Source organism: Panthera uncia, chromosome E1, assembly GCF_023721935.1.
Source record: "Panthera uncia isolate 11264 chromosome E1, Puncia_PCG_1.0, whole genome shotgun sequence".
Lineage (NCBI taxonomy): Eukaryota > Metazoa > Chordata > Mammalia > Carnivora > Felidae > Panthera > Panthera uncia.
Genome location: NC_064814.1, coordinates 60243558 through 60269512, shown reverse-complemented (window position 1 = coordinate 60269512; position 25955 = coordinate 60243558). Strand labels below are relative to the sequence as shown.

General features: G+C 47.6%; 1 protein-coding gene across 2 annotated transcripts in view; it reads left to right on the top strand.

The window, feature by feature from the left end:
• The first annotated feature begins 47 nt into the window (after positions 1-47).
• CREBBP (CREB binding protein) overlaps positions 48-25955 on the top strand; it is a 125783-nt gene continuing 99875 nt past the window's right edge. The window contains exons 1-2 of one of the 2 annotated variants that reach the window (XM_049637419.1): positions 48-411; positions 23408-24120. In XM_049637419.1, coding sequence (XP_049493376.1) covers positions 327-411; positions 23408-24120 — 798 coding nt within the window. In that variant the 5' untranslated portion in view covers positions 48-326. The remainder of the gene's footprint in view (positions 412-23407; positions 24121-25955) is intronic. The other variant, XM_049637417.1, reaches the window with a different exon arrangement.

Genomic DNA, 25955 nt, shown 5'->3' with positions numbered 1-25955 from the left:
GGGCCGCCGGGGCGCCCCCGCCGCGGAGTGTCGCGCTCGGGAGGCGGGCAGGGGATGAGGGGGCCGCGGCCGGCGGCGGCGGCGGCGGCGGCGGCCGGGGGCGGGCGGTGAGCGCTGCGGGGCGCTGTTGCTGTGGCTGAGATTTGGCCGCCGCCTCCCCCACCCGGCCTGCGCCCTCCCTCTCCCTCGGCGCTCGCTCGCGGCTCGCGGCTCGCGCTCGCTCCTCTCCCCTCGCAGCCGGCCGGGGCCGGCGCCCACCCCCCTGCCCGGGAGCCCTTGCCGGCCCGGCCGCCCGCGCTCGGGGCTGTTTCCGCGAGCAGGTGAAAATGGCCGAGAACTTGCTGGACGGACCGCCCAACCCCAAACGAGCCAAACTCAGCTCGCCCGGCTTCTCGGCGAATGACAGCACAGGTGAGGGGGGGGGGGGGCGGACGGGGGGCGGGGACCCCACCCGCAGGTGAGCGGCCGGGAGACCCTCCCGGAGGCGCAGGCCGGCGCGGCCGCCTCCCGGGACCCCGGCGGGCCGGCCGAGGGGGAAGTTTGTCGCCGGACTGCGCCGGGGCCCGAGCGGGCCGGCCCTGTCCCGGCGCTCCCGGCCGGCCCGGAGTTGGGGAGGCCCCCCCGCGCGCCGAAAGCGAGCGGTACTTGGGCGGAGGAAAAGTAAAGTGGAGCGTGCTGGTGGTCTTCGCGGGGATTCCACGCGCCTCCCCGTGCCTCCGTGCGTCGGCTCCCGCGGGGCTGCCTGGAGGGATGACAGCAAGAGGGTACGTTTCTTGGTTAGGGAAGGAAGAAGTGCAACGCAGGGGGGGGCACCCAAAGTGTTTTCTGAGCTAGTAGCACAGTGCGCAGCGCTGTCGTAGCAGCAGCCAGCCCGGGAGTTACGACTTAGAAGTTTCTTGGAATGTGCTCCTTGGGAAGACATTGTTTAGCAGTTACCTTGAAAACTCTCGTTGTTTGATCGTGTAAGTCGTAACGTTTTCCCCACCCCGAACATCGGTAGCGGGACGTCCTCAAAGTTGCTGGGGTGTGTTTAATTTCAGAGGTATAGCGTGAAAAGAAAGTTAAATAGCAGATCGTCTTGGGCTGCAATCTCCACTTGAGCCCTTGTGGCTTTTACAGTGTAGATGTATAAAAAATTCTGTTAAGGAATGTCGGAATTGCAGTTTTTCCAGAAAAAATTTTTTTTTGGCAGGAGGTTCAATAAAACATTCCTTGCAACAGCATCCCTGAAAACTTTCTGAGGTAATCCCATCCGTTGCCCAAGAGAAGTATTTTAATTTCTCTTCATTTAACAATTCTGGGCTCTTCTGGGATGGTTCACGGGAGCGTTATGATCGAGTTGGATTTCCTCTTTCAGAGCCTCTCCTTTGCAGTAAAAACTTGTGCGCTGCTGCGAACAATTCTGTCTCCAGCGCAGCCTGCATTTCTCCAGTAGGGTCTCGCAGTAGCAGCATCTGAAAATCAGTTTATAATGAATGGATCCGAATTGAATTATATTGCTGCAGCAATGCCTTCGGTTTTGCCGTAGGCACAGCTGCTCCGCTTGTGCAAACATTTCTGTGGCCACCGGCATATTTCTAGTAATGGTCTAAAAAGCCTCTTCTGTTGAAACAAAACTTGAATTTTGTGGCTTCAGTTTTAGTACAGTTCCTAGAATATTACTGTAGGAGTGAGAGAAATGATAAAAAAAAAAAAATCTGCCGTGAGGAGATTCTTGCCTAGTTTAAATGGAATTTCCTAAATGATGGAGCTGGCAGGGGGAGTAGATAAGTTTCTTGGGACCGGAAAGTCACTAATAATACTTTATTAATTGGTAAAGAGTTGACAAAGAGTTACTTTGTCACATCAACTCCTCTGAAGTAAGAAATGTGGAAACAACCTTTTACTGCAGAACAGATTTTGCTTTTTTAACCTTGCTATGTTTTAGTGAAAAGTCTTTAACTGTATGAAAGATAGATTATGCCAGGCAAGTTCAGCTTTGAAGCTTGCCTTCTGAGACTGGTAACTTTTTGAATGGCTTTGCAGTTTTCCTATTGTTGAATGAGGTTATTGCAGATCTTGTTTCTTATGGAGGGATAAATTACTAACAAGACTCACAGAAAGGCTTGTCCAACTGTATGCATTTAGTGGTTTCCAAGATGGAACCCAAAGAATGGCCTTTTTGGCTAGTTCTGCTCTTGGATGGTCACCTACTTGCTTGATGTGTTGCTAATCACAAAGTTTATCGGGAAGGATTTTTCCCTCTAGGCCGCTTCCCCGCCCCCCCTTCCTTTCCAGTTTTGATCCTCCTAAGGCATGAGGGCTTGCTGTTTTCCAAATGTGGAACAAAAAAAGTTTTTGATAGCTCTAATGTAAATCATTTAAGGATAAAGTTCATGATCATACTTGATGTCAAGTCCCCTTGGTTATAAATTCATCACGTCACGTTATCGTGCAAGAGTCTGTTAGCGTGGGGCCAAGGAAGGGATCATCACCGAGTACATTAAACGAGGTACAGCCTTGTCTCCCATAACTACTAGTCTGAGACAGACATCTTAAGGATATATATTAAGCAAATAAAGGACCAAAGGAATTTCATTATGTACCATCAAAGGAGTAAAGGCATTGGGTTAGATGGGACAGTAGGAAGAGACTCAGCCTCGTCTTAGTGATGGGATGTGTTTTTGAGGTTCCCAGGAGAAAGTTGGGCCAGGCGGAGCAAGGTGTGTTTCCTGTGTCTGCATAAAATGTGAGTGAGGGGAGCTCTGTGCTTGGGGGGCACTGAGGGGTTAGGAGCAGCAGCAGGAGGAGGCCTCGGTGGCATGGCAGTGATTTGGACTGCCACGATGCGGTATGTGTCTGTGGGGTCCGGCCTGGGGAACTTACCAGCCAGGTGCTCCCTGCAGGGCGCTTGCAGTCTAGCGGGGAGGACGTGGGGGTGCGTAAAACATGCCAGTGAGGTAAGGTGGCATCTCTGTTCAATGTCGTTGCCTCTGATGACAGGTAGGAGGGGTCTCTGAAGGCTGAGGAGGTCAGGGAAGGCTCCTGCGGAGGGTATGCCGAGGTGATATGGGACTGGAGACGGTGCCCCAAAGGAAGGTAGCAAGTGGAAGAAGGAAAAATAGTGCTGCTGGTCTCCCCCAAACCTCAGCGCTGGAGCAGCACTGGGTTTAATGTTACGAGATGTAGCATTTTCCTGTTTTACGCTGATGCCTTCAACGCTTTCGCCGAATGTGGTCTTCCTTTACTTGGTGCCCATCGTTAAGAGGTAGGTCTGTGTGTTTCCAGTGTGTAGTTAGCTGGGTGTTTTGGAAACGTCTTTATTTAATACGTCCTGATTAGAACAGCATATTAGTGTGTTTCAACAGCAGGGATTCGTGATTTAACAGTGAAGGGGAAATAGATATCCAGGCAAGCAGTAGACTTTTTTTTTTTTTTGGTCAGCTTTATTGAAGCCAGATTTACACACGACAAATAGACTAGTAGGTTGAAAGTTTTTTAAGTCTGTCTTTGGAAAATTGAACACAGATCTGTTTCATCCTGTGCTGTTGAAGTGTTCCTAAGGAGTTGTATTACACTTTATGATGTGAATCCCTTTAAATGCAACAGGAAATCGTATTAAAAAAAAATTTGGGGTAAATACAGTCACCAACCAAAGTACCTCGTACAACAAAATGATGGTCTTTCATGTATGTGTAGTGCTTTGCTTCCAGTGTCCTTCTTCCCCCACCTCACCATGGTCCTCGCCGCATCCCGTGAGGCAGGACGGGAAGATGCTCTTCCTGCCGCTTCTGGGTAAGGAACCAGACCTGAGCGAGGTGATCTGCCCAAGCAACAGCACAAAGGGCGAAACCAGGACCAAACCTGGCTGATTCAAGTGCACAGTTGGGTCCATTCATTTTGTACGTCTGCATCCATAAACATGACATTCGCTCGATCGTGGATTCAGGAGTTTGCGGTACGTGGCAGGATTGAGCAGCGCAACTCCAGCAGATGCGGTGAATCTTTGGGGGAAGGCCGTCACCAGCTCTTGGAGGAGGAGGTGGCGCAGGGTGTGTTCTTCCCACCAGGGTAGCAGGGCAGGTGCTCCCTCTCCCCTCTGGTTGAGTTCTGGCTAAATAGGAAGCGTAAGCTTTTGTGGAGGCTTCGACTTTGCTTACTTGTACACATGTTAGAAAAGTAGGGGCTTTTGGATAACCGAGGGGCCAGAACGGTGCACCGTCGGAGTTGCTCAGGGATGATGATGGGTAAGTACATCATAAGCACGATGACAGGGGTGCCTCCCAGTACAGCCCACTGGGACAGCGGAGAATCACTCCTGCTTGACACTTGAGCGTGAGCCTCCACCTCTTAAACCTCATGGAAACAAGGGACAGAGACTTGTACAGGGACGGAGGCTCCGTTGGAGGCTATTTTTACGACTTCGAACTTGTAGCCACTGTGGCCGTGTGACAGTATGTGATCACTGGGGGCTGTGTAAGTGCTGACTTTGTATTTTTACTTTGTGTGTTTGAGAACTAAAGAGTTAAAAACGATTTTGCCAAAGTATGCCTTTCCTGGTTAGGATGAAATGTACCTTATTGTGAGCTGTTCAAGATTAGCAGAACTTGCTTTAAGCCACTTTGGTTCTTGGATGACAGTGGGGACACCACCTCTTCGATCTTCCGTCGAAGCCAGCGTTTCGAGTATATTCCAAGAAACTAGAAGGCATGCAGAGAAGTGTTTCTCTAAAAAGGTTTTGTGCTCATAAGAGACCCGGAATAGCTGAGGAGCTTTACTGCAGACCTTTCCAGAGCCTTAGCTGCTGCCGGGCTCTGAGTCTTGGAGAGCGGGTCTGTAGTTTGCACGGTTCTGAAGCCGTTCTTATGGAATACAGGGATCGACAGACACTCTGTAAAGGGCCACAGGTCATATTTTTGGCTTTGCATGACATATGGTCTCTGTGATAACTACTCAACACTGCCATTTCAGCATGAAAACCGCCCCGGACAGTACGTACACGTGTGGGTGTGGCTTTGTGCCAGTAAAACTAGTAACTTTTGTTAGTGCCAGGGATTTGGCTCTTGGGGTCACAGTGTGGGACACTGATGGAATGCGGGATTAATGCTCTGAAGATCCTCGATTTTCTCTTCTGAAAAGTGGGTGTGCCCCGTAGTCCTGGCTAACTGAAAGTGCTCCTGTCATTGGACCAGCAGCCTGTTTGTCGACGGACCTGGAAGTCACAGTAGCCACATGCATGCATCCTTGCAGGCTCACGAGCAGGCAGATCTGTTGTGTAACACGCTCAGGATATAGGAGAGAATTCTGTAGTCAAGACTGTTGTTTTTTGTTTCCATCTTTATATACACACACACACACACACACATATATATACATATATATACATATATATACATGTATATGATGTACACGATATGTATATACATATATATATACACGTATATGATATATACATATTATATATGTGTGTATATATATTTTTTAGTTTTTTAACATTTATTTTTCAGAGAGAGTGCAAGCAGGGGAGGGGCAGAGAGAGAGAGGAAGGTACAGAATCTGAAGCAGACTCCAGTCTCTTAGCTGTCAGCACAGAGCCTGATGCAGGGGCTTGAACCCATGGACCACTTGATCATGACCTCAGCTGAAGTCGGACACTTGACCGACTGAGCCACCCAGGCGCCTGTTTGTGTGTGCGTGTGCGGATGTATATGTGTATATATGTACATATATATGTATATATATATATAATTTTTTAAAATGTTTTATTTAGTTTTTGAGAGAGCATGAGGTCGGGGAGAGGTGGGGGGTGGGGAGGACAGAGGATGCAAAGCAGGCTCTGTGCTGAAGGCTGACAGCAAACCCGACGCGGGGCTTAAACTCATGAACCGTGAGATCATGACCTGAGACAAAGTTGGATGCTCAACCCACTGAGCCACCCAGGAGCCCCCAATTATATATATATTTTTAATAGAAACAGGAGGACCATGAAATTTTAAAATTGCAAAAACTTAGGCGGTGTGGTGTGTTTTGAAAATTCTTAACTCGTTTGAAGCCTATTTTGTGGACGCTTTTGAGCAGCAAATGAATATGTGATTGTGTTTCTTTACTGTGTATGTAACAACAGTTGAGTTGGCAGTACCACTAGGTAGTAGCAGTATACAGAGGATTCTGATCGATGGCTCTGAGTAGCTTAGAACTGTCAGCAAAATAAGACTTGGAGGCAAAACTCGAGAAAAGAATACAAAATGCTATCAACTGCCAAAATACATGAGTCCGGGCAATCTGAAGAGGGCTTTATGTGTTCATCTGTTCTTCGCTGAACGCCACTGTGTGCAGAAGCCGACGGCTGGATGTCTAGATGGGGGGGCACCTGAGCCACATCCTGGGGACCGGTAAGGAGCTTGGCCAAGGGAAGCACACACCAGGAGTAGCCTGGTGGGCCCTCCGCTCGCATAGTCTGGTGCCTCCCGGGCCTCCCCTACGGAGCCAGAGCGGAGAACCGGGCCGCTGGGGAAGCCCGCCGGTGTCCTTGCCTTCCGTCATGTTGGGAAAAGCTCTTTGGCCACTCGGAGCAGTTTTGTCTCCGTGAGTGTCATCGTGCATGGCCTCTGGGTATGATCCGCGGCCCGTGGCGCTTACTGAAGTCCTCTGGTTGTCCCAGACGGCCTCTTGTAAGCTCTCAAACTCTGGGCCACGCGCTCTGGTTTTCAGCATGTGTGGCTGCTGTTCCCCAGCCCACACTCAGGCCTTTGCCTGGGGGCGCATCCCTCCTTAGAAATGCCATCCCACGCTTGCCGGGTGGGCTCCTCAGGGTTGGCGTGGTCATCTGCGGCCTGCCTTGACTGGGGAAGGGACGCCACACTTGCCCAGCTCAGTCTTAAACTTGGCTTTTGGGAATATTCTCATATCGCAGCACATCACCGACAGGGAAATCTAAGCCCTTGGGGCGGTCAGTGCCCTTTGAGGGGCTTTTGCCGTCGACTTGCCGTGGGGGCTGGGGTCCGCTGTCGGGAGCGCCTGACCGTGCCGGCGTGCGGGCCCGTGGGAGCGGAGCAGAGGTTGCCCAGCTCGGCTTGGACTTGACCAGCCACAAGTCTTTTCAGACACGGGAGCGGGCGCACAGAAGGCACGCACCGAAGCGGAGGCGGCTCCTTTTCCCCCAGGATTTTAGACAGTAGAAGGGGTGATTGTTGCTGCCTCTGAAGAACTGCCTTCAGGGTGTGTCCGGTTCTAAATTGGGGAAGCAGGGCTGTCTCTGAGCTCTGTGTCTAAAAGTTGGATTCCTTTCTTTTTAAACCTTCCCATTGGACAGACAGGAATTTCATCCCGTGTTACAGTTTCCCCCGTGTTTCGTTTCCATTAATCAATCACAGGAATGTTTACTGGAACTGTCGCTAACAGTAGTAAAATCTAATGGTGAAAAAATTTCACCTGATTTTATCTGACTTTCCTGTTCTTAGGTGTCCCATCTGCTGCTGTTTGAAAAATCTCTTAACTTGCCAGTCTTTCTGATACACCTGTGCCACATTGGGTACAGTAGTAGGTCCTTAATAGTTGTAAGCTGTTCAGTGGCATTGCACGATTCTCTTGTAAAGCAGATTCTTTTTATAATTCAAAGGCTTCCCTCTGCACTACCCCCCAAATATTTTGGATTTTTAAAAATCAAAGCGGTACCACTTAGACATATTTTCACTTTGTGGTTCGAATGACCGATGAAATAACCAGAAAAAAAACTATATGTTATGAGAGACTTGTGCAGTATTTCAATAAAGGAGTATCTGATATTTGATTACAAACTGAATGATGACATTCGGAACTATAGAAATCTGTTAAATAATTAGGGTTTGCTTTGACAATTATGGGCTATAAAAGCTTGACCCAGTTCCTTTGGATTAAAATATTTTGAGTATTTGTCACCTGATTAAAAGTAGAACCTTCTAACCATGACTCAGAGTTGAAGGAAATGTCAGAGCTTTTTATACTGGGAGGCGGGCAGCATGGTAGTAAGGAAGGCACCCGGGCCTCGCTCAGTGTGGACAGAGTCTCAGCTCCCGGCTTATCAGCTCTGCAACTTGGGCTTGTGACTTTACATTTGAGCTCGGAGGGGGGTGGTGGGGGGGTGGGTTGGGGGTCTCGCCTGTAAGAGGGACTTTTTTCCCCCCTAGAGTTTTCCTTTTTCACTTTGATCGGTTTTGCATACTGGGCAACTATGGTTCCTGGTGTCTAGCAGGTTGCCGCAGCTGTTACTGGTGTTTAACTGTGTGGGAAACCGTTAGACATACCCTTCTCCTTGAGCCGGTGGGCATTGGGATGATACAGGTGAGCAGCCTGACCCAGGACTGGATCCATGAAATTTCTTGCCGAATAAATGGGAAAGTGCCGCCCTCCCCCCCCATTTCTCTCCCCCACCAGGGCTGGTATGAGTGGGGTCTGGCAGTCTTGCAAAAGAATGAATTAGAGGCTGGGGTTTGGGAATCCTACAGACGAGGTGATAGTTTGACACACTTTGCTCAGTCTGTGTTTGAAGTTAAAGACTATTCTGTATTGGAAAATTGAAGTGGAAACGGAATTGTTTTTCTAGTATTGTTTCAGAACAAGGACTTGATTTAGGTTAGGACTTAGCGAAAAAGGAAAAGCAAGTATGGAGGAATCGTAAAAACAATCTTTCTTTTTCAGAAAACAGAGTTAGGGGAGAAAATGGCCTTGGGATCACGATGCAGTTTGGTCAGGTTGATTGGTGGGAAGGATGTCGGTGAAGTTTAATCTCCCCACTGGGTCGGCTCCCTCTAGTCTGGAAAGGAACAGATTCAGCTTTTTGCTGAATTGTGGGGATTTTCTCTTCTACAGATTCTATCATAGGAAATTGTTTCAGTGGAGTGTACTGTTTGCCATTCTCCTAGGTATTTTGGGTGTGGTGATTTGTGGGTTTGGCCACTAAAAATTGCCCCATGGTGGACAAAGAGCTTTTCCTCTGAATTTGTGCCTTTACGTTAAATCTTACTTACCTTTTATTTACTAAATAACTTTCATTGAAAATGACACAAAGTAATGAAGTGCTGATAGATTTTCTGTGCTGTTGTCGTTATGCCTCTTACTCATAGTGGGATTGGGTTTTTTTGAAGAGCACAGTCTGCCCAGGGTTGAACTTCTCTTTAAAAGTCTGTGAGAGAGTCATTTGAATTATTGGGAGATAGTTGGCTATTTCCCCTTGCACTGGTGACTTTCTCAGTCTTTGAAAGTGTAAGGAAAAACTGATCTCTTCCCAACAGTAAGAGAGTAGATTTGGCCATTCCCTCTGTTTGAAATGCCAGTGTTCTCATGATAGCCTCTACGCACCGTCCAGTAGAACTTTATCTGTGATGATGACACACACGTTCTGTAGCCACACGGCCCAGCGCCGGAGTCCCTGGCAGCTTGTGGCTGTTGAGTAAATTGTTACTAATGTGATTCAGGAGCTAAATCTCAAATTTAATTTTAATTAATGTAAATGTACACAGCCGCCTGTGGCTCCTGGCTGCTTTGTTGTACAGCACAGCCCTGAGGACACATACTTCTCTTGTTTGTTCATGGTTGTCTTGAAGGTATTTATGACCGCCCTTCAAAGGGACCAGTTTTTAAAGACGCTTGGAAAAATACTTGTTGTTTTAGATTTAGGATTTTTTTCTCCTTTAGAAAATACTTATTGCACTGTGGCGTTGGTCCTGGAGAAATGTGACACGAGTCCAAGTCCAGTGTCTGCCTTCGTGGGAGGCCACTGTGGTCAGGTGTGACTGAGTACCTAGGAGGGGAGGTGATGGTCCCTTGCACGATGCAGGCACAGGACGGTCTCTTCCGAAAGGTCTTGGAAGGCCTTCTGGGGGAAGTGACGTTAGCATGGAGACCTGAAGATGAGTAGGAGATGGGGGTGGGGCGTACTGTTCCGGGTGTAGGGAACAGCATAAGTAGCCATTGTGAAGGTCTGGAAGCATGTTCCAAACCCCTGAGTGTGTAACAACAGTTTTTGCAAAAGCCGGTTTTATCTTTAGTGTATACTCACTGGGCTACCGTGTAGAGGCCACGCGGTCTTGCTTCTGAGAGGCGGAGACTGCTAGGGTGGCCCTGCGCCGGGTGTTGGGTGGGCCTGGGCCAGGCTCTGCTGTCCCACCTCATCCTTTTACTCAGAGATTTAAATGCTTAGGTAATTCGGATCAGAGATACGTGCTTATTATGTGTGGGATACCGCTCGTCTGTGGTGCTCCCGCAGAACGGTGGTTCCGTCCCCTGGGCCAGAGGAGTGGTGGTGCGGGCAGGTGGTCCAGCGGCCCATGGGTGCCTGTCTGATCACACAGTCTGATCAGTGCTGGGAGGATGCGGGGCCCCGGGGACGGGCAGTCAGGGAAACTGCTCAGAGGAAGGACCACCTTGGGGGTGGGGGCGTCGGTCTGGGCACCTGAAGGCAAGGTAAGGGTGTAGACAGCTCCTGGTGCCAGACCAGGGAGTCCAGATCATCCTTTTAGGGTTTGAAAACAATACAAACTTTTAGCAACCCGTTGCATCCAGGGTAGTTAGAGGAAGCTACTGTGATTGGTTCTCAGAAATCTAGATCAGCTTTTCCCAGGGTGTATTTTTTCATCCAGGTTCCTGTCTGCAGGAGAGCTGACAGCTGCCTTCCCTCCCCACAAGCCGGGTTTGTGAGAGGAGAAGCCCCACGAATTACAATTCGTGTACTTAATTTGTTAGGAGATTTTTGCACAAACATAATTTTCTTGCAAAAGTTTTTTAAAAAACTGTTTTTGAGAGTGTGGGTAACATATTCATAGAGCCCAAACTTGGAAATGGCACAGAAGAAGGTTTGGGGAAGGCCTCCCTCTCCTGCCTTCGGAATCCCCAACCTTCTGGGCCATTCTAGAGCATACTGTACAGGTGGGAGCCCGTGCTCTCTCTTGCTTGTTCCTGTATGTGGCACAGCTCACGTGTTGCTCCACTGTAGGTGGCCCCAGACTGATCAATGTCTCAGAGCTCTTGGCAATACTGATATTTGAAGAGCAGGCTTCATTCTAAAAATCCTTTTTTTTTTTTTTTATGGTAAAATATTTTGGTGCTGTACTTAACATAAAACGATTTTAGAGTTTATATACCATAACTGAGAATTGAAGTTTAAACTTCAGTTAAAGTAAAAACTTTAGTTTAACTAAGGTTTAGTAAAAACGTTAGTAAAAATGAATTTCATGTCACCTGAAGACTGTCGGAGATTCTGTTACTGTTGTCATGTTGCACATCCCGTCATGCAGCCAGTTCACACCTGGTTTATAGTTACCCAGTTTCTGGAAAGGATTCCTAAAACCTGTGGTTTTGATTACCTGCCTTATTAGTTGATGATATACATGTGTCTCTAGCTTAACAACCTGTTTGTACACAAGAGGATACAGTAAAAAATCAGTCTCTTGTTTGGTAGGACTTCTAAGAATATTCACGTTCACTCCAGGTCTCTTCATTAGTTTAGTTAATCAACCTAGAGATCGCAAAACACTACGGTGGCCGAAAGGTCCTTCAGGAGGAGAGCGGCTGAGTTGCCTGCTGTTGCTGGTTTGGGGAAGGGAAAGTGATTTTCCCTTCAAAAGGAAGAGAAGTCTGGGGCGCCTGGGTGGCGCAGTCGGTTAAGCGTCCGACTTCAGCCAGGTCACCATCTCGCGGTCCGTGAGTTCGAGCCCCGCGTCAGGCTCTGGGCTGACGGCTCGGAGCCTGGAGCCTGTTTCCGATTCTGTGTCTCCCTCTCTCTCTGCCCCTCCCCCGTTCATGCTCTGTCTCTCTCTGTCCCAAAAATAAATAAAAAACGTTGAAAAAAAAAAATTCAAAAGGAAGAGAAGTCTGAGAGTTATTAAATAAGAAAGGATGGAAAACATACATAATAATTAGATCCTTTTTAGGAGTAAAAAGTGTGTGTACTTAAACTTCCAGAAGGAAATCTCTAGAAATTGTTTTTCTTGGGGATGGGGGACTGAAGATAGTTCGGGGGGGGGGGGGGTCTCTGCTTTGCACTTCGTAGTCTTCTTGATGCTGAAAAAAAAAAAAAAATCCAGAAATATAATACTTGCATCACAAAACTAGTGAAAGAGTATATCACATCCAAAGCAAAACATCTTTAGTATTTGTGGTTAGGAGAATCTATCAAATGGTGAGAAGTGGAGATTTGGCTAATTCTGTTACACATCTTTGGACCTGTAGCACAAATGACTTGAGCAAGTGCAGACTAACTTAGAGGCGCCATCCAGAGACAGGAAAATGTGATCGTGTTTGGAGTGATGTCCAGTCATCACTTGCTTTGTCACAAGCTCTGATTTTAAGAGAATCTTTCAAGTAGAGGTTTCTTCACAGATGTGCTAGAAGCTGCAGGACCTGACAGCCACCTGATGTTTCTTTGACTATTTTAAAATAATGTCAGCTTTCCCAGCGTGAGCAACATCTATCTTACCATTACGTTGGCTACAAAATGTTATATGTAGATCGTCACGTTCCTTTAGGAAAAAAAATAGTAGTTTTTGGAAAGTCCCTCTTTAAAGTGCTTTTTCTTTTGTCTTTTAAGCTCATGTGAACACTAAAACTATTTTACACTAATATTGAACCCATTTCGGGTTTCATCTTCAAACTGCAGACGCTCCAACTGGAAGTGTTCCAGGTGTTATCATCTGGGCTCGAGCTAATCACCGGGGCCTGGACACCCCAGGGGCTGCCCGACAAAAAAAAATCAATTTCTTTAATTACTTGAACGAATAGTTCCTTCGCATGGTTCAAAAATGAGAGGACACGCAGCTGTAGAGTGAAAGCCTCCCTCCCTCTACCTAGTGCCGCAGGTAACGGCTGCGAGTAGCTTGTGCTCTCCTCCACGGTTTCTCTCTTCAGGCAGACGCTGTTCTTAGTTCCTTTGCCCCCTTTCTGCCTTTCCTTCTTACCTTACCTTACAGTAAGGAAACAAACTGTTCACATTGTTGCAGACCTGCAGATAGCAGCCCCTGAAGAGCTGCCTTATCCCTTTCCATAGTATCCATTATATGAGATGGGCCATAACTGATTTCATCTGCTCCCCCCAGATGGACACTTAGGTTATTTCCAGTCTTGTTTCCTCTCAAACGGTGCTTTAATGAACAGCCCTGCGGTTATGTGTATGTCTATGGAACAGATTCCTAAAAAGGAATTAATGGTTAAAAGGAATATGCATTGTAATTTTGATCGTATCATCAAATTGTCCTTCAAGGGCTTGTATGTTGGTGGATTCTTAAAGCTTGAAAAGCAGCACACTCAGATCCATCGTAGACATCACTGGATATTTTGTCTCTGTTACTTATTAATTTTGTCTAGTTGATGGACACTCAGGTAATTCTTCAGCTTGTGATTCTCCATGATTCTGTATTTCTCAGTCGCTTGGGATTTAGCTATAATTTTATCGTGTGTGTGTTTTTTCCCTTTAAGACTTTTTTTTAGAGCAGTTTCAGGTTCACAGCAACATTGAGGAGAGGGTACAAAGATTTCCCATATACGCCCTGCCCCCACACGCACGGCACCCCCCTTAGCGCGTGTTTGTTACAGTCGATAAACCTACTCGGACGCTCATACTCACTTTACTCAAGGGTTCACTCTTGGTGTTGTGCATTCTTTTTTTTTTTTTATTTTTTATTTTTTTTAACTTGTATTAATTTTTTTTAATGTTTATTTATTTTTGAGAGTGTGACTAGGGGAAGGGCAGAGAGAGAAGGAGACATGGAATCTGAGCTGTCAGCACAGCCCACGCTGGGCTTGAACCTGTGAATCGGGAGATCATGACCTGAGCCAAAGTTGGATGCTTAATTGACATGTTTCCATCATTATAATATCATACAGAGTATTTTCACTGCCCTAAACTGCCCCCATCCCCTGCCGGCTCCACGTGTTCACCCCCCCCCCCCCCCCAACTACTGACCTTTTTATTGTCTCCATAGTTTTGCCTTTTCCAGAATGACCTACAGTTGGAACCATGTAGTATGTTGCCTTTTCAGATTGGCTCCTTCTACTTAGTAATACACATTTAAGGTTCCTCTGTGTCTTGTCTTGTGGTGCTGAATGATATTCATTTGTCTGGATGTTGGTGTACTTTTTGGACTTCGTGTATTCATTTCCTGTTACGGGCTCTCCTAGGCCCACACACTTTTATATCCTGTACGCTGACACCTCCCAAGTCCAGACAGCGGTCTTTCCCCCTTTCTCCTGTCTTGGTGTTGCTGCCTGCCAGCTATATCTCCCAGCATTTGGGCCAGAGGACTGGTCTCCGATGTCCCTTGCTTGTTACTCATGCTGTAGCCAGATAGTCTGAGGCAGCTTGGCACCTGCAGTCTAGGCTTGCTTCTGCAGACGTTGGATGCTAGCACAGCACCCTATATTCCTTCTCTTCCAGGACTTTTCTTTTTTTCTCTTTTTTAGAAACAGCGTGAGTTGGGGAGAGGGGCGGGGGGTGGGGGTAGAAAGGGGGGGGGAGGGAGGGAGGGAGAGAGAGAGGGAGAGAGGGAGAATATCTTAAGCAGGCTCCATGCTCAGCACGGAGCCTGACGCGGGGCTCGATCCCATGACCCTGTGATCATGACCTGAGCTGAAATTGAGTCAGACATTCACACGAGCCACCCAGGCGGCTCCCCCCCTCCCCCAGATTATTAATTGAGTTGCAGAGCGGATAGGCAGCTGGCTAAGCCCCCCTGCCCCCCTGGCTCTGGGTGCTCCTCAGCCGTGGTGGTGGAGAACAGTGAACCTCTTTCTGCTCCCTCTGCTCCAGACCATCTGGTTACAGTTGAGAATCTGCTGAGTGAATTACGGTTGGTCCAGTGGTGGTTCGCTGCTGTGACAGCATCTTCTGTCCCGCCTTTGTCTTAGGAAGGCTTAAAATCTCTTCCCTTCAGGGGGTCAGCACGTAAACCACGTTTAGGAAACTTAAATTGTCCTAGCCCTCTGGGCACAGCACTTGGAGCTTGTAAGCTTGTAAAGCTCATCGAGCGAGGCCAGGAGGCCGGCTGCCATTCCAGGACTCTGGTGATTGAGGTCCAGCATGACAGGACTTTCAGTCAGGACTGTCTTGGGTTCTTTAAGGGGAAGGTAAACAGCAAACATTTGGTGAAACAAGATTTTTTTTTTTAATGTTTATTTTTGAAAGAGAGCGTGAGCGGGGGAGGAGCAGAGAGAGAGGGAGACACAGAATGGGAAGCAGGCTCCAGGCTCCGAGCTGTCAGCACAGAGCCCAACGCGGGGCTGAACTCAAGAACCGTGAGGTCAAGACCTGAGCCGAAGTTGGATGCTCAACCTACTGAGCCACCCAGGCTCCCTGAAACAAGATTTCTTGATACTTGAAGCAAAGTAACCATGAAATGCATTTGTGAATGAAAAAAGAAAATGCTCAGATATTAATAGTAAATTATGTACATCAGACTCTACCTTTCTTGGGTAGACTTCCTCTTGAAAAAGTATATGAATAAAGCAGGTATGTCCCCTCTGATTTACACCGTAGCTTGTAAGGTGCTGTAGTTTTATTTCCGTTAGTTTTATCTACTACGGTACCCTGGTTTCCCTCCCCTTGCTTCAGATGGTATAGTTCATGGTATTTAAATATTTAAAAGTACTTCCTGGGTAGGTTTCCATGTAAAAGAGTCTCCCTGGGCGGATCCTTCGGTAACATGAATATTTGTCCCATAAATTAGCTATAAATTTGGGTTTAATAAATTAAATTGTATTGTAACTCCTAACATGAGACTTACTTATACTAGAGAATAGAATTTGGGTTTTATTTTTTGTCCTATGCTCTGCTCTGTCTGATGAGCGATTATTTATTTTTTTTATCGTTTATTTATTTTTGAGAGACACAGAGTATGAGCAAGAGAGGGGCAGAGAGAGAGGGAGACACACAATCCGAAGCAGGCTCCAGGCTCTGAGCCGTCAGCACAGAGCTCAATGCCAGGCTTCAACTCACAAACTGTGAGATCATGACCTGAGCCAAAGTCAGTTGCTAAACCGACTGAGCTACCCAGGTGTCCCTGATGAGCAATTATTTAAATGCACATTACTGGTGGATCGTCCCCAGAAAGACATTCTTCATTAGAGCCTTCTAGTGGGTCCCTCCCTCCTGCATCACTGCACACACCTGCAGAGGGACTCCTGCCGTGCTGGAGTTGAAACTCACCGCAAGCAGAGTGGCTAGCTTGTTCTGTCTGCTCCGCTCCCTGCTTCCACCCGTCCCCATTTCCAGTGTCCCTGTCTCAACGTCTTCTCCTTCTAAAGATCTGCTCAGAGTTGGCCTCTCGTTTGAAGCCTTTCTTGCTTCCGTTCATTCCCTTACTCCACTTGCTTGTAATATCCGATATTTGTGTGTTAGCAGTTTGCCTTTGTAACTTGGTGTCCATGGCCTGTCTCCCTCAGTTACATTATAATCCTTGGGGGGGCTGACTTTTATTCGAGTCTCAAATAAGCCCCGTTAGCCCTGAATGGAGCGAAGTCTCGAGAGCGAGGACACAGCCGCACCATAGGGAGGCCGGGAGGAGGCAGATTCCCCAGCCAAGTCTGCTCTGGCTCATGAGCAGATAGTGATTCCGAGGAGGGGAAGCACTTTTTTGTTCAATACAAGATCACTGTTGAGAATGAAGTAAAAACCTCATTATTCTGTGCTAATTAGTGGGTGGTGTATCTGCATGAAAAGCTTGAATCACTGAAGATTTTAGAAGGAATTTACTTTGATTATTTCCTAATAGTCATTGTACCAAAAAAAAAAAAAAAAAAAAAAGTCTTTCGGGAATGTCTTTAAATGGCTAGATAAAAATTATTTGTAATGGTCTAAATGCTAATAAAACGGTGTTCTTTCTTTTTCCTTTAAAAATGTTTTAATTCTGCGTCGTTGAAGAGTTGTCCCATTATCCACGCAATCCCATGAATTTTCAAAGCAGAGTAAGCTTTAATTCTGCTAGAATTGTCACACATTGTTAGGGCTTTACCATAGAGAGGGGACTGTTGTTGAGCACGAACCCTGTGCCGGACATGGGGTGTCAGGTCCTTGATGTGCATGTGTCTTTTAGTCCTCACAGCGACCTCAGAAGATGGTGCCCTGACAGACAGTGACTAATATTGATGGGACCCTTATTGCCTGTCAGGCTAAGGGCTGTATCCACGTTGTACGATTTAATCCTTTCATCAATGACCCTAGAGGGAAGTGCCGTTTTCTTTTCCATTTTAGAGCTAAGGAGATAGTAAGGAGGTGTAGGAGGAGGAAGTGACAGATATGGGCCTGAATCAAGACCTCGAGGTACTTTTCTCACCACACCGGGCTGTGGCTCCTGCGTCGCGAGTGTCTGACTAATGTATCAATGACTGTGCCACGGGGGTCTCGAATGGTCTCCAGATCATCTAAGAATTAGAACCCTGTGAAAGTGTTTACCCTTCTGTCATTGCCTCCTCTTTAGATATGAGCCTTTTCAGAATGCCTTGCCCGTTTGGATTAATTTTTGTATCCAGTTTTGTCTCGGGAATTAAAAATTCTTTTTGTAAAAGTTTCCAGGGCTGATGTATAAAAGTGCTGAGCGTTCTTAAGATTTAAGAGAAACATTTGAATAGTTCTAGTACGAGTAATGCCGAAAGAGACGTAAAGAAATTACGGAAAGAAAAACAAAAGCAGACCTTTTTCACTGAGAGTAAGGGCTGCAGAGAGCCGTGGGCGTGGGTGTGGGTGGGGAAGGCAGGGTATCTGTGGGAGGGGAGTTTCATGCTTGAGAGTAGAGAAACATGAACATGAAACAGCGTCTAAACTCTCACTCTTAGGTTTTTCCTCAAGCTAACATCTCTTATTCTGTGTTAATGCCGTTTAATCTTTACATCAGCCATGGGATGGAGGGCCATGGATGCCGAGGGGGAGCTGGAGGGAGAAGTAACCTGATTGGTCCCCTGCAGGATGAGGCTGCGGGAAGGGGAAGCAGGGCGGGGGAGAATTCATTATTGAATTTTGTTCTCTTTGTTTCTCTTTTATGAAAGCAGTCATAAATGTTAAGATGACTATTTTATATCTTTGGCTACACAAGGCAAGTGTTAAAATTGATACTGTGTATCCTGTAACTTGGGCACTCTTCTATGTAATTCACTCATTCCCTCAGCGTGAAGGGGTTTGTAGAGAGGCCGATTCACAGAAGCATTTTATGCAAGGCACTGAGTAGACACTATCCCTCGGTCATGGTCCTTAAAGCCTTGTGAATTTTAACTGGGAGTTGATAGTATGCTTTTAAGACTCAGTCATGTCTGCCGACTATAGAAGAGTTACTACCTCTGGCCAGTACAAGATTTGATCAACTCGATTGTGTACATTCGAAAGAAAAATCAGTTCTGCCAGTCGGAGAATTTGGGGCCCCGATTGCCATTGAAAGGAAAAAAATAAGGTGTTCCGACAGAAAGAGGAGAGTTCGAAAACCTGAGGAAGGATGTGTTTTGTGGATGATTGGCTCAGCTGCATCAGACTCTTCAAACAAAACTGTTTTCAGATGTTACAGGCTGGATGGATGGATTCAGCTACTTACCTGGTATTTGATTTGTAAAATGAAGAGCTTTTTTTCAGGGTACCTGATAGTAGTTCTTTACTTGTTTAAGATGAAATACTGACTTCTGATAATGGTGGATAAGAATGGATCTTAGAACACGTGTAGGATGCCTTGTCTTTCAGTGTTGAGAGGGGCTTGTTTCCTGGAGCAGGGTTTCTCTGAGCAGTCTAGAAGTGAAACATCCCTTGCGACCATGCTGGATGAAGACCTTCCATGCTGTGGATGTCCTAACTTTGTAGGAGTGTGACAGAGACCGGGAAGCCTATAGCTACCTTTTTCTCACATCAGCTTAATGAAAGGGACGGACTCTAGGGTGGCATCCGAAGAGCCCCAAGAGAGAAAATTCCGGTTGGCTATAGAGGCATGACAGGCGGGGTTTGCCGTGTGACAGAGAAGTCTCCTGCGAGAGGTGAGCCCCTAGAAAGCATGGTCCCATAAGTCTCATTCAGCCTCAGCTCTGTTCTCTCCTGGGTCCCCCGGTAACTTGGTAGAGAGAAGGGAACTTACCTGGGACTGGAAGTTATAACACTCAATCTTGAATTTTAGGAACTTCCGGTGATTCAGATTGGTATTGCCCAACCATTGTGTTGGGACACTGTGGTGTGTAGAAAGCATAACTGTGTATGTTGCAATATCCTGGCTTTCCTTCTTCACTCTCCGTTGTCAATTTTTTGAACTGGAGAATAGGGAACACGGTGACAGTAATGGTGAGAAGGGTGGTATTGTGAGTACGGATGGCCCTCCGCAAGCCGTCTTTATTTTATAGACTGTTGTCTATTTGGGTGTATACACGTTCATAAGTGTTGGGACTGGTAGGTGAGGACGTGAGTAGAATTAGTCAATTCTTTGTACAGCTGAATGGCTGGGAGAGGCGTTCGGGCTGAAATAAGATGAGAAAAGTGGTCAAGGTGGACAAAATGTGTCAAACCAGTACAAACCAAAAGTGAGCCCAAGACATGCTGCCTTGTGACACTTGTCAAAGTTGCGTGTGCATTTGGAGTAGAGGTATGGTAAACCATTAAAAAAAACAACAACCCCAAACTGGTAAATTTGAGAGTGACAGGATGGTGGGTGATTCCTTAAAGGTGAGATATTTAAAAGTTTTTGTGCAATATGGAATAAGAAAACCAGCATGTGCCCTGTTCCAGCTTTCTTCGTATAACCCTGGGATGTCGGCCCTGTTTCACACTCGAGGGAAGTGAGATGCACACGTGGAGCAGCTTGCTCAGGGACATGGGGCTGGTCGATTCAGCCAGGATTTGGACACGGGTGTTCCTTTTCCTTCCTCGTTGCCCATTCTCACACCGGAGTGGGGACCCTCGCTCTGACACTGCCGTGTTTATGCGTTCAGGTTTGTCTGCTCTGGTCCTGGCCTCGCTGCCCTCTCCTAGGAAAAGTGCTTCCAGACGCTTGGAAGAGCCAGTCAGGGAACTTCCGCAGGTTGTTCGAAACTTTAGATATTAAATATTTGGAGTTCATTTCCTTCTAAGGATTTACAGTGTTTGACACCGTCTCTTAATCCCCTCCCTGGGAAATAGAAAGGAAACTCGATCTCTGTCATCATGGTTCCTACTTGCTGGTTTAGATGTAGTTTCATTTTCATGTTCATACGTTGAGAAGCATTGCATTAAAACACACACACACACACACACACACACACACACACACACTGGTTTGTTGGTTTCTTGGGTTTTTTTATTTGTTTTTTAAGAATGTGGAGTACGGGCGCCTTCCTTGCTCAGTTGGTAGCAACTGTGACTCTTGATCTTGGGGTTGTGACTTGGAGCCCCACGTTGGGTCTACATAGAGATTACTTAAAAATAAAATCTTAAAAGAATACGGAATAAAAACGTGTGCGTGTGGCTAGAGTCTGGAAGGCAACAAAACTTGAGTTACCTTGGAGAGTTGTTTTCTTTTTCCTTGATTTCATGTGTTTTTTTAAAAAAATTTTATTTGATGTGTTCTTTGTATCTGGAGACCTTAGTGAATCTCCAAATTCAGGACAACATAATGCCATAAGAGCTATGGAATGGAACCCACCAAACCACATCGAGATGCAAAAAGCCCTGATCAGTGATTGTGTCTCAGCTGTCTGTTGTATCCAGGAGTCAGCTCCTGTGTCTCTTCCTAATTACATGTCCTGTAATCTGGAGGAAGCAACCCCAAATTGAGGGACGTTCTACAAAACCAACTGGCCTGTCCTCTTCAAAAATGTCAGAGTTATGAAAGAACAAGCCTAAGGGACCTTCCCAGACGAAAAGACAAAGACATGACAGCGAGGTGCACTGGGGCCCGGAATTGGGCTTTAGACCAGGAGACGGAATGTGATGAAGGGTGTTCATGAGACAACTGGTCACATTTGAGTAAGGGCAGTCAGTACATTAAGTATTGGGTCAGAGTTAAATTTACTAAATTTCATAAATGTGCTGTGTTTTTGTAAAATGGTGTTCTTAGGAGATGCGTGGTCAAACACTTGGGAAGAAGGGCTCATACTGTCTGCAACTTGCTCTCACAGGTTCTACAAAAACTCTGTGTGTGTGTGTGTGTGTGTGTGTGTGTGTGTGTGTACAGTTGCAAGTAATTTCCAATTCCTTCTAGTCGGGTAGGATGAGTTTGATATGTATTAGAGGTGGTCTGTACATAACACGTACGTACAGAGAACTTTGGAAGCCGCAAAGAGGGACGGGTCCGCTCTGCAGGGGCAGCCTGAAGGAAGTCTTCAGAGTCACTGTGTTGAACCTGAGTGAGAGGGAGGGGTGTTGTGACCAAGAGAGCATCCAGAAGAAGGATTTCTGCGTATGACAGCCCACCGTGTTGTGGCTGGAAGGTAGGGCACATCAGAAGGTGCCAGGGGTTGCTCAGGGGCCACTCCTGATGGCCTGGTATGCCTTATGAAGGAGTGTGAACTTTATCCATAGACATGATGGCGATACCAAGATGCCTTCGGCTACACGTTTCATTAAACTTCAGCTAGAATGGCTTAAATGATAGGAAGTGTATTTTCTCACATCACAGGAAATCTGAAGGCAGGGAGGGTCCAGAGTTGGATAATTCAGCTTAGAGATGACTTCATGAACCCAGTGTCTAGTTTTGCTGTAGCCCGTCCTTACTTAGTGTGTGAGTGGTGTCTCCTCTCCTGTCTGGGGAGGGAAAGGGAGATTTCTTCCTGAGCGTGCCTTACTGTAAGGAAGGAGAACCTTGTCCAGAACAGTCTTGGCCAACTTGCCTTCAATTCTCTTTGCTGGGATTGCATCCCTGCAAGAAGGTACTTGTGGTGGGTGGCTCTTGAGTCACTCTTGCTCCTGCAGCTGGGACGGTGTTGCCCTTCCTTAGAGGAACCTTGGAGCGGTCACGCGAGGGGCTTGCTGGGTCAGCAGTCTATCGGTCCTGCCGCCGTGGAGAAGACCCTTCAGTTTTTCAGAGTGGGGAGTGGGAGCGGGAGTGGCTGTATTTAAACAACGGAAACAGACGCATGCACTCATCACCCCACCACTTTGACCAGTACCACTCTTTATTTTTGGCCCGTTGCTGTCCAGCCACTGCCCACGTGCACGTACTTCAGTTCTAATCTTACTTGACGTGCCATTTTACATACGATGTCATTTGCATGTTTTTGCATAACATGCATATTTTCCTACCTTTTTAGTCTTCGACATTATTTTAAGAGATAAATAACGTTTTGTAATATCATACAGTAGTTTATTAAACCTTCTGTTATTGTGGAACGGTAATAACGGCTAATACGATGGAACACTTAGCCCCACAGGCACTGTTGGTTGGAATGATTTACGTTTATTAATTCACGTAGTCCCCACGAAACCTGTGAGGTCTGGTGGCCATTATCACCGCACCCCCCCCCCCCCCCCGCCCCATTTCCAGACAGAGGAAACCAAGGTGTAGAAAGTCGAGGGAGCTCAGAGCTAGTACGTGAGGGAGTAGAAGCAGAGCTGGGCTCACAGGCAGTCGGGTCCTCGGTCTACCCATTGGGCTGGGCCGCCTCCGCACCTTGTCTGTGCCATGTCGATGCCACACACACGGCCACTCGTGTTGTTTCCTACACATCTTGTCCTTTGTGCGTGGCCAGGTGGCTTCGGGGTGAAGGAGGCGTGGTCGGTGAGGGACTGAGGGACGGAGATGACACAGAGGCCACACGAGAGAGAAATGGTACTTTGAGAGGGACTGGGAAATCCTGTGTGCTCATGCTTGGAGGTCCCCGTGCTGCCCGTAACCCCTCTCACGTCAGACAAGTAGTTGTCAGGTTGTTTTCTTTTCCTTTTAACTGTTCTTAGTTCCTTTACATGTCTTTAATTTCTGCAGCTTCAACACTGTGAGAACTCTCATATTCTGTTTAGGCTCGGGTTTTGTTTTGTTTTTGTTTTTCTTTAATAATTTACCGTTTAACTCTGTGATCACTTAAGGTTAGAGTTTAATTTCCCCAAATTGCTTTTCATCTCACCTGATGCCCATTTATCAGGGCACACATCCATTCTCCAGAGCATTTTAACATAATTTGGTGAAGGTTTAATTGATTAATTTCCTCTAATTCCATTAATTTCCTTTAATTTGTATATCTACGTTTCTCCTCACACCACATGATTTGATTATTGTTTTAGAATATATGATAAAATCTGTAGGGCCGACCCCCCTCTCATCTCTGTTTAACTTCTCCTCCTTTAGCGTTTGAAGATTAGCCTTCCCTGTTTTATTTTCCCAAGTGAAGTTTCCAGCCATTTTAACGTTACTCTTAAGACGTGCCAGTGTTCTCGGGCGGTGCTCCTTTGGGTTAAGGTCATAGTGACATAATGACATTTGGAAAGCTCTTACGGTTGCTTAGTTTCTCATTTCCATTTCTGTTTAATTTCTAGATTTTGGATCATTGTTTGACTTGGAAAATGATCTTCCTGATGAGCTGATCCCCAATGGAGGAGAATTAGGCCTTATAAACAGTGGGAACCTTGTTCCAGATGCTGCTTCCAAACATAAACAACTGTCGGAGCTTCTGCGTGGAGGCAGCGGCTCTAGTATCAACCCAGGAATAGGAAATGTTAGCGCCAGCAGCCCCGTGCAGCAAGGCCTCGGTGGGCAGGCTCAAGGGCAGCCGAACAGTGCAAACATGGCCAGCCTGGGTGCCATGGGCAAGAGCCCTCTGAACCAGGGAGATTCTTCAGCCCCCAGCCTGCCCAAACAGGCAGCCAGCACCTCTGGGCCCACTCCCCCTGCTTCCCAAGCACTGAATCCGCAAGCACAAAAGCAAGTGGGGCTGGTGACCAGCAGCCCTGCCACGTCGCAGACGGGACCTGGGATCTGCATGAATGCTAACTTTAACCAGACCCACCCTGCCCTCCTCAATAGTAACTCTGGCCATAGTTTAATGAACCAGGCCCAGCAAGGACAGGCGCAAGTCATGAATGGCTCTCTTGGGGCGGCCGGCAGAGGAAGGGGAGCTGGGATGCCGTACCCCGCGCCCGCCATGCAGGGGGCCTCGAGCAGCGTGTTGGCCGAGACGTTAACGCAGGTCTCGCCGCAAATGGCCAGTCACGCGGGACTGAACACGGCGCAGGCAGGAGGCATGACCAAGGTAAGTGAGCTGAAGTGCTCTGAATGCTTCCTACTCCTGGGGGCGGGGAGCTTCTCCTTCCTAGCAGGTAACGCGGTAACGGGGGTGGGGGCTGGTGGAATGCGGCATGTTCCTGCCTCCTTCAGTCTTTCCCTCTGCACCTCAGATTTGGAGGAGGGAGAGTTGGTACCTGGAACCCAGAGAGAAAGATCTCTGCCCCTGTCCTTAAAGTGGGAATTCTTGGGGCGCCTGGGTGGCTCAGTCGGTTGAACGTCCGACTCTTGATTTCGGCTCAGGTCGTGGTCCCAGGGTCCTGGGATCGAGCCCTGTGTCGGGCTCTGCATTTAGTGTGGGGCCTGCTTGTGATTCTGTCTTCACCTCTTCCCCCTCCCCCACTCGTGCACGCTCTCTCTCTAAAATGCAGTACAGTAAGGTGGGAATTGTTAAAGAAGCCCGCAGTAGAGTAACCTGCACGCGAGGCAGTTGAGAACGTTGGGAAGGTATCTGGACTAATTTGCCAGTTTTCAGCCCCTGAGGAAGATGTGTGCACATAGGACCGCATGGTTGAAAGAGGCACCTTCTGCTGGGAATCAGCTTTGTGTCGCATCCCTGACTCTCGTGGAGGCTGCTCTATCCCGCTTTTACCCAGCTGACGGAGTTGTCGCCCGGTAGACCCTTTCCTTTTGACATTCGCCCGGCCGGCCAAGTGTCTCTTGTCCCAGTCCCCATTTTACCAGCAAAGAAGCTGCATTCCGGGCTGCTCAGCTGCCTGCCGTGAGGAGGTGGCGGAGCCTGGGCAGCTTGGGCCTTCGGGTCACAGGAGAGACTTGGGAGCTGTGGTCCCCAGAGTGGGGTCCGTGGGCCGGCAGGGGCAGCGTCTGCAAGGAGCTTGTTAGAAGCGCAGAGCTCCCGACTCGGAATGTAGGGTGGGGCCCGGCGCCCTGCGCTCTCCGGGGGGCCTGTGCAGGCTGGGCTCTGGCTTGTAGCCACCGGCCTGCAGTGGGCAGCGGGCATGCAGAGTGGCGGCTGAACTCGGAGAGCAGGGAGGGGAGAAGCTGGGGAGATGGGAGACGGGACAGGAAGGGGGCAGGCTGATTCTCAGTGAGGGAGCAGGCCCCGCAGAGGCTCCCAGACGAAGGCTACTCAGCGGCGGCCACTGGAGCACCTGTTTCAGGCAGCATTTGGAACAGCAAATTCTAGAACAGTAGAATCGTTTGGCTGTTGCTTGGATTTGAGCCGTCCAAATAAAGGAAAAGGAGAAGTAAGAGTAGCACGCAGTCTCCCCACAAGGCTCATGGGGGCATTGGGAGAGGCACGGGAAACCCGAGGACTGTCTTAGGTAAGGAGACCATTTTTTTTTTTAACTTGGGAAATAAAAATGAGATAGAGTTGACCATTGAACAACACAGGTTTGAACTATGTGAGTCTGTTTATACGTGGGTGTTTTTTTTTCCATAAACACAGTACTGTAAATGCATTTTCCTTATGATTTTGTTATAACATTTTCTTTTCTCTAGCTGGCTTTATTGTAAGAAAACAGTATATAATACATATATGTAACATACAAAATAAGTGTTAAACTACTGTTTATGTTATTGGCAAGGCTTCCGATCAGTAGTAGGCTATTAGTGGTTAAGTTTTCAGGAAATCCAAAGTTCTATGCCAATTTTCAACTGGGTGGGGGTCAGAGCCTCAGACCCCTGCATTGTTCAGCAGTCACCTATAATTCCACACATTAAAATTGCATTTCTCGGGGCGCCTGGGTGGCGCAGTCGGTTAAGCGTCCGACTTCAGCCAGGTCACGATCTCGCGGTCCGTGAGTTCGAGCCCCGCGTCGGGCTCTGGGCTGATGGCCC